The sequence below is a fragment of the Bombina bombina genome, chromosome 8, assembly GCF_027579735.1.
Source record: "Bombina bombina isolate aBomBom1 chromosome 8, aBomBom1.pri, whole genome shotgun sequence".
NCBI lineage: Eukaryota > Metazoa > Chordata > Amphibia > Anura > Bombinatoridae > Bombina > Bombina bombina.
Genome location: NC_069506.1, coordinates 9372848 through 9386961, shown reverse-complemented (window position 1 = coordinate 9386961; position 14114 = coordinate 9372848). Strand labels below are relative to the sequence as shown.

Sequence of the window (14114 nt, the reverse complement as noted above, 5' to 3'; positions counted from 1 at the left end):
CTTCTAAATGTTACCGTGAGTGCTGTACCACCAATGGCTTTTATATATATATATATATGTGCATTAGAGCCCTTTGCAGCTAAGTATATAAAAACATGTAAAATCATATGTATGCAATGTTTATATTTATATTTAATAAAGTGTTTAACTATGTATTTACTGTAAATATTTCACATTTCAATGTTCTGCACATAGCTTGCTTCTAGTTCAGTTAATGCTCAGACCGGAGCGTTAAAGAGCGCTCCACTTGTAATCTGGTCCTTTTTCAGAAAAGCAAACATTATATAAATTATGCCAATACCCAAATGCTGAACTGTAGAAATACAGCACAATTTGCTGAATATTTTATAAGGTTATAGAGCAACAGGGAGATCACAATATGTTCTATTATTCCTTCTGATTAAGCACCATCCTGCTTAGGTCTATGCTACAACAAAGCCGCTAGAGACGTTTGTAAACAGTCTGTCTGTGTTCTGTGAAGCTAAAACGTTCTACAAATAAAGCTGCTGGGGTAGACTAACTTCTTGTCAATCCAGAGCTTATATGGCTGTAATTCAAGGAACATGTTTTATTTTTGGGCTGTAGAATGCGCCAGACGCAGTTATACCCATGGCCACCTCTAGACAATACTCTAAACTTCAGTTAAACCAGCTTGTGAAACTTATAACTTATGGAAAAACTTTGTGCAACATTGCAAGTCAATAATTGAGGAATTTATAAGGATTTGTACCCGCCCCTTGTGAGCAATAACCTATTACCGCATAGAACAAGTTTCATTATAACAAAAAAATAAAAATCAGAATGCTCTAGAATAACTTCTTTTTTTTTTTTAAATCCTTCTATAGAACATTCCACTCTAATATATGCACAAAAAAACAGTTAAAGAGAAATAAAATAAAAACCACATCAGCTTTGAAATAACAAGACACAACCGCGACACAAGATACTTCACAAACGCTATCGAGCCTTTTTGAATTTCATATGCTGAGCTGAAGTAGAGACGACAAAACCTGACCACGCCTTTAGAACACCTGGATACGCCCGTGGCCAGCTCCTGGGGAAACATTTTGTTATATAGTTAGACTACTTTACCTTAACAGTGTGGGAAACGTTCCTAGCACTGTGCAGCTTGGGGTGAGAAAGGATTCTCTCGTATAGCTGATACAATTGGCAAATCTGCCCATAGGGAGAGGGATCTAGCCAGGGAAAGACAAATATTATGAGGCTCATTTATCAAGATCTGTAGCGAGCGTGAGGGCCCGTGTTTGTGGCAAGTCTTCAGACTCGCCAGAAACAGCAGTTATGAAGCAGTGGTCTAACCTCCATAACGCTGTCCGCCTGCTCTGAGCAAGCGGACACAGATCGCCGGAATTCAACCCAATCGCGTGCGATCGGGTTGATTGATACCCCCTGCTGATAGCCGATTGGCCGCGAGTCTGCAGGGGGAGGCGTCACACCAGCAGCTCACAAGAGCTGCTGTTGCAATGCTGAATACGGAGAGCGTATTGCTCTCCGCATTCAGCGAGGTCTGGCAGACCTGATCCGCACTGTCAGATCAAGTCCGACATCCCTTTGATAAATATCCCCCTATGTCTTCACATCTGTGCTTGGAGGCTTGTTAAAATAGGGGCTTTCTGTTCTAAAACACTGATCTATCTCTAATGAATTATTAGGTTGTGCTAAGAATGCAGTTTTATTTCTCAAGGTTTTTTTTGGGGGGGTGTTGGAGAAAACCCTGAAGTAGCATCCTTCATTAGCTTTATTTATGTATGGAATTGTGTTATGTTAATATCCTTACATCATATTAAGATGTTTGACGATAGTACAGAACAGTGATGTCCTATATCCCTTGGGCTACCAATTGGCAATCACTGGTATAGAATTTTGTATCATTTAGAAATGCAAACGATATGTAAAAGATTAATAAGTGTAAGCATATGAAGCTTTAATGATATTTCCTGAAAAATCATCATAAAGAATTTCCAAGACGTGACAAATAATAACGCTTATTTTATGTTTCTCCCTTAGCATCATGGATCTTTAACAACACATAGTGCTGAACATGGCAAAACTACAATCAAGATCAAAGATAATCTTGTAGTGACCAGGGACCCTTTTGAAACTGGTAGGAACCTAAAGTAAACTAGTGTCATGCCAGTTCCTGTTTTGGTGAAATGAGCTGGCACACTATTAATATGAAGCATATGGGCTGGGTGACTGGAACACGGGCTGGACTGATATGCTCTTCTGTTTGGTCGTATACTTAAATACTACAGTACAATGAAGCTTGATTCTATGATCTCATTTCACTAACTTCTGTTCAATATCATGGGAAACCTCTATAATATCCAGCTGCAACCTGATCAGCGGCGAGATCACAAACACTTTACTGGGTGTAATCCATGTAAAAAAACCACTGAAATAAATAGTAATTTATTAAGGCCCAGTTGCATTCCTGTTAGCTACAAAACTAAAATATAGAGCTTAACTAGTTCCTTCATATACATGATAGGCATTTCTAGTTGTCTGTCCCGTTACTACAGGTAGAACTTGTATGCATTTGTGGAGAACATAAAATGTAAACAAAAAAACTATTTATGTGGCTGAGATAATCCATCTCACCAAATAGTTTGGCTTCCTCACCCTTTGTTAAAAGCAATAAAAGCAGAAATAAAAATGTGCTTTTTAATGGGGTCCAACAACACATCCTTAACCTTTATACCAGACTGCTGCTTATCATCTTCTACATGGATATTGTTAAATCAAAATATGTTTAAATATTTAAACTTGCAACAAAAACAGTTTTTTTGGTTTGTTTGTTTGTTATTTTTTTTTTTCTGGGGCATTAGTATGAAATTATTCCTCAAGAGAATATTTATTTATACCTATTTAATATTTTGCAACCAGAAGAAAGCATTTTGAATTTCTTTAATATTTTTTTAAGATAAACATATTTAGGTTACATACATAGGGCTAGATTACAAGTGGAGCACTAAATTACCATTACAAGTGGCTGGTTATTGCAATTAGCGCTAAGAAAATTAATCAGAGATCAGATCTCATGTTATTTTCTAAAAGTGCCCCAAATGGCCTCATAAAAATAACTGCACTAGGCACTTTTGGGGCTTTAAAGTTGACGGGAGTGGGGTGTTAGAAAAAAAGCGGCACTGAAAAGTGCCTTTACATTGGAGCCTATGGGAACTGTGTGTTCCCAGTAAATAAATATGTATATGCTTATATATATATATTTTTTTTTTTTTTATATATATATATATATTTATGTGTTACTATGTGTATATACATATATATTTATGTGTTACTATGTGTATATACATATATATTTATGTGTTACTATGTGTATATATATATATATTTATGTGTTACTATGTGTATATATATATATATTTATGTGTTACTATGTGTATATATATATATATTTATGTGTTACTATGTGTATATATATATATTTATGTGTTACTATGTGTATATATATATATATTTATGTGTTACTATGTGTATATATATATATATTTATGTGTTACTATGTGTATATATATATATATATTTATCTGTTACTATCTGTATATACACATATTAACACATAAATATATATGTATATCAGCATATACATATATATTTGCTGCCATCGCTCTGGAGAGCACGCTAACCCGATCCCCTTCTTGCCAAAGCTTTGGGCGAGCTAACAAAAAGGCATAGCGCATTCGGCTCCCAGGACCTGCACTAAACTTAGTGCACGTCCTGGGTGTTGAGCGCGCTAAACGTCCTGTTAGCTCGGCTGGGAACTGGCAAGAAGAGGATCTGTTAGCACGCTCTCTAGAGCACGTTAAGCTAAGTATAAAGCCAATAAAACAAACTGGAACACACACAATTTTAAAGGGATAGAATACACCAAAAATGTTGTTGTTTAAAAAGATAGATAATCCCTTTATTTACCATTCTCCAGTTTCTCATAACCAACACTGTTATAGAATAAAAATATACTTTTTACGTGTAATTACCTTGTATATAAGCGTCTGCAGACTACCTCCTTATTTCAGATCTTTTGACAGACTTCCATTTTAGGCAATTAATGCTACCTAGTATTAGCCTTTTTTATTTTTTTCAGACCCCCAAGACTTACACAGTTGGGAAGCTTAGGCAATTACCTTTCCAATCGTGGGTATTGGGGGTCTGTAGCTGCTTAGATGCCTGAGATACAGGCTTCTAAGCAGCATGCCCCCTGCAACTATACTTAACATTGTTAAGTATAAATAAAGTTGCGCAGTGACGTCATTACGTCATTGCGTGACATCACCACACAAAACCGGAAGCCACGGTGATGCCTGTCACTCTGCAGGCACGATCACTGGGGTAGGAGTGGGTGGGAGCCCCCAGATCTCCCTCAAGGTGGCAGAGTACTAGTGACGGCTCTGAGCCGTCATTAGCACCAGAGTGGGAAACTCTGTGACGGCTCAGAGCCGTCATTAGCACTCAAAGGGTTAATATGTGTACATACACATATTAACACATAAATATATTTGTATATATTCATATACATACATATATGAAATTGCTGCCCATCACTGAGCTACTTACCCCCTTCACTGAGCTTATGTTCTGTGCCATGTATGACAGCATCAGAATGAGGCTTCCATTTGAGCCTATGGAAGCACGCTCTTGCCCCTAACTCCTAATACCAGCTCACATTAGTCTGCGCTGGTATTACTCAGTTGAGTGCAAATATCTCTTTAGCGTAAGTGATATATTGAGCTCAACTCGTAATCTGGCCCAATGACTTTAATATAGCTTTAAAAATACTAAGGACAAGTTTAAGCATTAAAACATATTTAGCATCTGTATTTGCAATTTTAGCATCTGTATCTGCAAGTTTAGAATCTGTATCTGCAGGTTTAGCATCTGTATCTGCAAGTTTAGCATCTGTATCTGCAAGTTTAGCATCTGTATCTGCAAGTTCAGCATCTGTATCTGCAAGTTTAGCATCTGTATTAGTATCTGCAAGTTTAGCATCTGTATCTGCAAGTTTAGCATTTGTATCTGCAAGTTTAGCATCTGTATCTACAAGTTTAGAATTTGTATCTGCAGGTTTAGCATCTGTATCTGCAAGTTTAGCATCTGTATCTGCAAGTTTAGCATCTGTATCTGCAAGTTCAGCATCTGTATCTGCAAGTTTAGCATCTGTATCTGCAAGTTTAGCATTTGTATCTGCAAGTTTAGCATCTGTATTTGCAAGTTTAGTATCTGTATCTGCAAGTTTAGCATCTGTATCTGCAAGTTTAGCATCTGTATCTGCAAGTTTAGCATCTGTATCTGCAAGTTTAGCATTTGTATCTGCAAGTTTAGCATCTGTATTTGCAAGTTTAGTATCTGTATCTGCAAGTTTAGCATCTGTATCTGCATGTTTAGCATCTGTATCTGCAAGTTTAGCATCTGTATCTGCAAGTTTAGCATCTGTATCTGCAAGTTTAGCATCTGTATCTGCAAGTTTAGCATCTCTATCTGCAAGTTTAGCATTTGTATATGCAAGTTTAGCATCTGTATCTGCAAGTTTAGCATCTGTATCTGCAAGTTTAGCATCTGTATCTGCAAGTTTAGCATCTCTATCTGCAAGTTTAGCATTTGTATATGCAAGTTTAGCATCTGTATCTGCAAGTTTAGCATTTGTATCTGCAAGTTTAGCATCTGTATCTGCAAGTTTAGCACCTGTATCTACAAGTTTAGCATCTGTATCTGCAAGTTTAGCATTTGTATCTGAAAATTTAGCATCTGTATCTGCAAGTTTAGCATTTGTATCTGCAAGTTTAGCATTTGTATCTGCAAGTTTAGCATCTGTATCTGCATGTTTAGCATCTGTATATGCAAGTTTAGCATCTGTGTCTGCAAGTTTAGCATCTGTATCTGCAAGTTTAGCATCTGTATATGCAAGTTTAGAATCTGTATCTGCAAGTTTGGCATCTGTATCTGCATGTTTAGCATCTGTATCTGCATGTTTAGCATCTGTATCTGCATGTTTAGTATCTGTATCTGCAAGTTTAGCATCTGTATCTGCAAGTTTAGCATCTGTATCTACAAGTTTACCACCTGTATATGCATGTTTAGCATCTGTATATGCATGTTTAGTATCTGTATCTGCAAGTTTAGTATCTGTAGCTGCAAGTGTATTATATGTATCTGCAAGTTTAGCATCTGTAGCTGCAAGTTTAGTATCTGTATCTGCAAGTTTAGCATCTGTATATGCATGTTTAGCATCTGTATTTGCATGTTTAGCATTTGTATCTGCAAGTTTAGCATCTCTATTTGCATGTTTAGCATCTGTATCTGCAAGTTTAGCATATGTATCTGCATGTTTAGTATCTGTATCTGCAAGTTTAGCATTTGTATCTCCAAGTTTAGCATTTGTATCTGCATGTTTAGCATCTGTATCTGCAAGTTTAGCATCTGTATCTCCAAGTTTAGCATTTGTATCTGCATGTTTAGCATCTGTATCTGCAAGTTTAGCATCTGTGTCTGCAAGTTTAGCATTTGTATCTGCATGTTTAGCATCTGAATCTGCATGTTTAGCATCTGTATCTGCAAGTTTAGTATCTGTATTTGCATGTTTAGCATCTGTATCTGCAAGTTTAGTATCTGTATTTGCAAGTTTAGCATCTGTATCTGCAAGTTTAGCATCTGTATCTGCAGGTTTAGCATCTGTATCTGCAGGTTTAGCATCTGTATATGCAAGTTTACCATCTGTATCTGCATTTTTAGCATCTGTATCGGCATGTTTAGTATCTGCATCTGCATTTTTAGCATCTGTATTTGCATGTTTAGCATCTGTATCTGCAAGTTTAGCATCTGTATTTGCATGTTTAGTATCTGTATCTGCAAGTTTAGCATCTGTATTTGCAAGTTTAGCATCTGTATCTGCAAGTTTAGTATCTGTATCTGCAAGTTTAGCATCTGTATTTGCAAGTTTAGCATCTGTATCTGCATGTTTAGCATCTGTATCTGCATGTTTAGCATCTGTATCTGCATGTTTAGCATCTGTATCTGCAAGTTTAGTATCTGTATCTGCAAGTTTAGCATCTGTGTCTGCATGTTTAGCATCTGTATCTGCAAGTTTAGTATCTGTATCTGCAAGTTTAGTATCTGTATCTGCATGTTTAGCATCTGTATTTGCATGTTTAGCATCTGTATCTGCATGTTTAGTATCTGTATCTGCAAGTTTAGCATCTGTATCTACATTTTTATCATCTGTATCTACAAGTTTAGCATCTGTATTTGCAAGTTTAGCATCTGTATTTGCAAGTTTAGCATCTGTATCTGCAAGTTTAGCATCTGTATTTGCAAGTTTAGCATCTGTATCTGCAAGCTTAGTATCTGTATCTGCAAGTTTAGTATCTGTAGCTGCAGGTTTAGCATCTGTATCTGCAAGTTTAGCATCTCTATCTGCAAGTTTAGTATCTGTAGCTGCAAGTTTAGTATCTGTAGCTGCAAGTTTAGCATCTCTATCTGCAAGTTTAGCATCTCTATCTGCAAGTTTAGTATCTGTAGCTGCAAGTTTATTATATGTATCTGCAAGTTTAGTATCTGTAGCTGCAAGTTTAGTATCTGTAGCTGCAAGTTTAGCATCTCTATCTGCAAGTTTAGTATCTCTATCTGCAAGTTTAGTATCTGTAGCTGCAAGTTTATTATATGTATCTGCAAGTTTAGCATCTGTATTTGCAAGTTTAGTATCTGTATCTGCAAGTTTAGTATCTGTAGCTGCAAGTTTAGCATCTCTATCTGCAAGTTTAGCATCTCTATCTGCAAGTTTAGTATCTGTAGCTGCAAGTTTATTATATGTATCTGCAAGTTTAGCATCTGTATCTGCATGTTTAGTATCTATCTGCAAGTTTAGCATCTCTATCTGCAAGTTTAGCATCTGTATCTGCAAGTTTAGTATCTGTAGCTGCAAGTTTATTATATGTATGTGCAAGTTTAGCATCTGTAGCTGCAAGTTTAGTATCTGTATCTGCAAGTTTAGCATCTGTAACTGCAAGCTTAGTATCTGTATCTGCAAGTTTACCACCTGTATATGCATGTTTAGCATCTGTATATGCATGTTTAGTATCTGTATCTGCAAGTTTAGTATCTGTAGCTGCAAGTGTATTATATGTATCTGCAAGTTTAGCATCTGTAGCTGCAAGTTTAGTATCTGTATCTGCAAGTTTAGCATCTGTATCTGCAAGTTTAGCATCTGTAACTGCAAGCTTAGTATCTGTATCTGCAAGTTTACCACCTGTATATGCATGTTTAGCATCTGTATATGCATGTTTAGTATCTGTATCTGCAAGTTTAGTATCTGTAGCTGCAAGTGTATTATATGTATCTGCAAGTTTAGCATCTGTAGCTGCAAGTTTAGTATCTGTATCTGCAAGTTTAGCATCTGTAACTGCAAGCTTAGTATCTGTATCTGCAAGTTTAGCATATGCATATGAAAGTTTAGCACCTGTATATGCATGTTTAGCATCTGTATATGCATGTTTAGCATCTGTATCTGCATGTTTAGTATCTGTATCTGCAAGTTTAGCATCTGTATCTGCATTTTTAGCATCTGTATCGGCATGTTTAGTATCTGTATCTGCAAGTTTAGCATCTGTATCTGCATGTTTAGCATCTGTATCTGCATGTTTAGTATCTGTATCTGCAAGTTTAGCATCTGAATCTGCAAGTTTAGCACCTGTATATGGAAGTTTCGTATCTGTATCTGCAAGTTTAGCATCTGTATCTGCAAGTTTAGCATCTGTATCTGCAAGTTTAGTATCTGTATTTGCAAGTTTAGCATCTGTATCTGGAATAAAAATAATGTTTTCAGTTCACGCTTAGTGTGTAAAAATTCTAAACTTCTGTACAATTAACCATCCATATCTCTGCATTGCGCAATATCTTGTAGGTGAGAGCACTGAGCTCTCTGTTCACCAGCAGAAGCAATTCAGTATCTACGTGTGGAAATGTGATACCATAGAATCATGTTTTCTATAGTGCTGGAATAGGTGGTATATGGTGCCTGATGTTCTGTACTGAGCTGGAGTCAGATGAGCTTCTTTATCTGCATAGTGGAATAGTTTAGGTTTTTTATGCAAAAATTACACCTGAACAAAATGGAAATTTAACATAGTGACATCTATTTGCTGGAACAAAAGCTTTAAAATACATTTTTTTACAGAAATACTAAATTCAAAATGTTTATTTTGCATTAGGGAAATAGCAAATGTAAATTAAAAGCTGTTTCAATTAATATTGAAGCTAAAGGGAAGTATGTTGGTGAGCAACACATTCTGAGATATTAGCTGCTGATTGGCTGAGATAACGTCCACACCTATATTATTAGACAGCCATTTGCTTCCATCAGCAGAAGAGTTTTAATCAGAACAGGAGTATCAGTATAAAAAACATTTTAAAATACACTTTATTTAGCTGCAACAGTAAAAGTTTATCCAGGGCTTGTGTTTTGGTTAGAATATTGGCTCTGACTATAGTGCTGTCACAATGTTGGTTCTGCTATGATATTACTGAGCACAAGAGCCACTGGTCACTAAAGGCAGTTTTTGTACAAATGTTGTTTTTGCATCAGTCACTAGCAACTTGCACTCCAGTGACATTCCAGCTGTCACATGATAAATGAACCCCCACCGACCATGCACAAAATCTAGGCGTCATCCTGAACTCATCGCTCTCCATGGACCGACAAATAAATGCCCTCTCCTCTGCATGCTTCCACACACTTCACCTCCTGTGAAAGATCTTCAAATGGATCCCAACTGAGACCAGGAAGACTGTCACCCACGCCCTCGTCAGCAGCCGACTGGACTACGGCAATGCACTCTACGCCGACTCCACCATCAAGCTCCAAAAGAGACTACAGCACATCCAGAACGCCTCGGCCACACTAATCCTCGACATCCCTCACCAATGCTACATCACCAAACACCGGCGGGACCTGCACTGGCTCCCCATCAACAAAAGAATAACCTTCAAGCTTCTCACCCATGCATTCAAGGCCCTCCACAACATCGGTCCTGAATATTGAACCACCTCATTATCTTCTACACCCCTGCCACACAACTTCGATCAGCCGACCAGGAAAACCACAGCGGGAGGCAGATCCTTCTCTCACTTGGCAGCCAAGACTTGGAACACCCTCCCGCTGCACCTCAGACAAGCTACCGCCCTAAAAAAATTCAGAAAGGACCTCAAGACCTGGCTCTTCGACTGAACTGCAACCCTCAGCGCCTAGAGACCCTTACGGTTGAATAGCCGTGCTTTACAAGGACCCAATAGATAGATAGATAGATTAATGTCACTGATGACTCTGTGACCCAGGAAATTTGCAGCAGTTCTGTTACCAGTGTGAGATTCTGTCACAAACTAAATATTTGCCATTAGAAATAAATTGCTGTGCTTAGTTGCAGCTGTTTATTGTTACACAAACTTTCTTGTTTTGCTGTGTTTTAAAACTGTGAAATGCGTAGGCAGCGGCACTCCAGGCACTCCCTCATTATTCTCCAGATGAGTATATGGCCAACGATTGGAGCTTACATCTGCTTCTAATAGGCTCACCAGCTTTATCCTGTGCAGGAGCACAAACATATCATGTCCGCTGCACATCGATAAATGCAGACAGCATACGCTGTCAGCATTTATCATTGCACAAGCATTTCTTATGTACTGCTTGTGCAATGCCGCTCCCTGCAGATTCACAGCCAATCGGCCGCTAGCAGGGGGTGTCAATCAGCCCGACCGTATAGGATTGGGTGGATTGAAGACCACAGCCTCAGAGGCAGCGGACAAGTTATGGAGCAGCGGTCTTTCGACCGCTGCTTCATAACTACTGTTTACGACGAGCCTAAAGGCTTGCTTGGAAACAGGGGCATCAAGCTCCATTCGGCCCCTATGTGTTTAATGGTATTGCAAGGGCTAAACACATAGTAAAAAGAAGGAATTTGAACAAAATAGTGCATTGTATTATTACCCTAGAGTTTCTCTTTAATGTCACTTTAACTAAGCAAAATTAAATTTCTGCCCCAATCTGGGGCCTGGATTTTCATATTTACATGTTTTGTAACTCTTCTTTGCCACTTACATACTCAGTGCACCAGCCCTTACTCATAGTGTAGCGCACATTGACGCAGCACACCCAGTGCAGTATAGCGCATGACTTTTAATTCCATCACTCTGTGAACGAGCATATTCCAATATATAGCAGTCGCAGGGTCAGTAAGGCTTGTAAGTCCCTGTATAAGAACTAACACAAAATCATCTTAGATACAAAGGGGTTGCGTAACCTTAAGGTAAAAAGCGGCAACTCAGGGGTAAAAAAATTGAAATATATTTATTCTGGTCCAGGCAGGGGGATTACACTAAATAACACTAGATTATTTAAAAAAAAATATTTAATAAAAAATGTAAATTTTAGGTCTATTTAATTTGAACAACTCGTAGCCATTATGGTATCCAAAAAAGTATTTTATGTTTTCATTTTTATAAATGCTCCTATATTAATTGATAGAATCTATTTCCTTTAATCTTTAGTCAAACAAAGCGTCCAGAGAACATTAATAATGAATTTTCAAAGGGAACGAACAGTGTGAAAGAGAATAAATATCCACGTTGTAGCAAAGCCGACAAGAAAAAGGAAATTGAAGGATAGGATTTAATGGGGTTAGACTTTAATGAGTTGTTTTTTTTCAGCAAATGAAAACTCTGTGCTATTACGGTACTATAAGTGCTACGTAAGCAGAAAGGTTAATTAGATTTCAGTTTGAGTGATGTGGAGTATCTGCTGGTTCTACTATTGACAGCGCCCATGAAAACACAAACGGCTAGATTTAGAGTTCTGCGGCCAAAGGGGTGCGTTAGCTACGCTGGCTTTTTTTCTCCCGCACCTTTTAAATACCGCTGGTATTTAGAGTTCACAGAAGGGCTGCGTTAGGCTCCAAAAAGGGAGCGTAGAGCATATTTACCGCCACTGCAACTCTCGATACCAGCGGTGCTTACGGACACGGTCAGCTTCAAAAACGTGCTCGTGCACGATTCCCCCATAGGAAACAATGGGGCTGTTTGAGCTGAAAAAAAACCTAACACCTGCAAAAAAGCAGCGTTCAGCTCCTAACGCAGCTACATTGTTTCCTATGGGGAAACACTTCCTACGTCTACACCTAACACCCTAACATGTACCCCGAGTCTAAACACCCCTAACCTTACACTTATTAACCCCTAATCTGCCGCCCCCGCTATCGCTGACCCCTGCATATTATTATTAACCCCTAATCTGCCGCTCCGTACACCGCCGCAACATACATTATAGTTATGTACCCCTAATCTGCTGCCCCTAACACCGCCGACCCCTATATTATATTTATTAACCCCTAATCTGCCCCCCACAACGTCGCCGCCAGCTACCTACAATAATTAACCCCTAATCTGCCGACCGGAGCTCACCGCTACTATAATAAATGTATTAACCCCTAAAGCTAAGTCTAACCCTAACACTAACACCCCCCTAAATTAAATATAATTTAAATCTAACTAAATAAATTAACTCTTATTAAATAAATTATTCCTATTTAAAGCTAAATACTTACCTGTAAAATAAACCCTAATATAGCTACAATATAAATTATAATTATATTGTAGCTATTTTAGGATTAATATTTATTTTACAGGCAACTTTGTATTTATTTTAACCAGGTACAATAGCTATTAAATAGTTACCTAGTTAAAATTACAAAATTACCTGTAAAATAAATCCTAACCTAAGTTACAATTAAACCTAACACTACACTATCAATAAATTAATTAAATACAATACCTACAATTACCTACAATTAAACCTAACACTACACTATCAATAAATTAATTAAATAAAATACCTACAATTACCTACAATTAAACATAACACTACACTATCAATAAATTAATTAAATAAAATACCTACAATTACCTACAATTAAACATAACACTACACTATCAATAAATTAATTAAATAAAATACCTACAATTATCTACAATTAAACCTAACACTACACTATCAATAAATTAATTAAATAAAATACCTACAATTATCTACAATTAAACATAACACTACACTATCAATAAATTAATTACATACAATATCTACAAATAAATACAATGAAATAAACTAAAGTACAAAAAATAAAAAAGAACTAAGTTACAAAAAATAAAAAAATATTTACAAACATTAGAAAAATATTACAACAATTTTAAACTAATTACACCTACTCTAAGCCCCCTAATAAAATAACAAAGACCCCCAAAATAAAAAAAATGCCCTACCCTATTCTAAATGAAAAAAGTTCAAAGCTCTTTTACCTTACCAGCCCTGAAAAGGGCCATTTGCGGGGCATGCCCCAAATAATTCAGCTCTTTTGCCTGTAAAAAAAACATACAATACCCCCCCAACATTGCAACCCACCACCCACATACCCCTAATCTAACCCAAACCCCCCTTAAATAAACCTAACACTAGGCCCCTGAAGATCTTCCTACCTTATCTTCACCATGCCAGGTTCACCGATCCGTCCTCCGAAGTCTTGATCCAAGCCTCCGAATTCTTCATCCAAGCCCAAGCGGGGGCTGGCGATCCATAATCTGGCTTCTATCAAGCAGCGGCTGAGGAGGTCCAAAGTCTTCTTCCTATCCGGGAAGAAGAGGAGATCCGGACCGGCAACCATCTTGATCCAAGCGGCATCTTCTATCTTCATCCAATGACGAACGGCTCCATCTTAAAGACCTCCAGCGCGGATCCATCTTCTTCTTCCGACGTCCAACTGAAGAATGAAGGTTCCTTTAAGGGACGTCATCCAAGATGGCGTCCGTCGAATTCCCATTGGCTGATAGGATTCTATTTGCCAATCGGAATTAAGGTAGGAAAATTCTGATTGGCTGATGGAATCAGCCAATCAGAATCAAATTCAATCCGATTGGCTGATCCAATCAGCCAATAAGATTGAGCTTGCATTCTATTGGCTGTCCGATCAATCAGAATTTTCCAATCGGAATTCGACAGACGCCATCTTGGATGACGTCATTTAAAGGAACCGTCATTCGGC

The 14114-nt window shown here is 37.7% G+C and overlaps 1 protein-coding gene across 1 annotated transcript in view; it reads right to left on the bottom strand.

The window, feature by feature from the left end:
* Nucleotides 1-4771: 4771 nt before the first annotated feature.
* Nucleotides 4772-14114, bottom strand: part of LOC128638204 (serine-aspartate repeat-containing protein I-like) — a 50352-nt gene continuing 41009 nt past the window's right edge. The window contains exons 2-3 of the mRNA XM_053690062.1: nucleotides 7998-8833; nucleotides 4772-7951 (exon numbers count right to left, since the gene is read on the bottom strand). Coding sequence (XP_053546037.1) covers nucleotides 4772-7951; nucleotides 7998-8833 — 4016 coding nt within the window. The remainder of the gene's footprint in view (nucleotides 7952-7997; nucleotides 8834-14114) is intronic.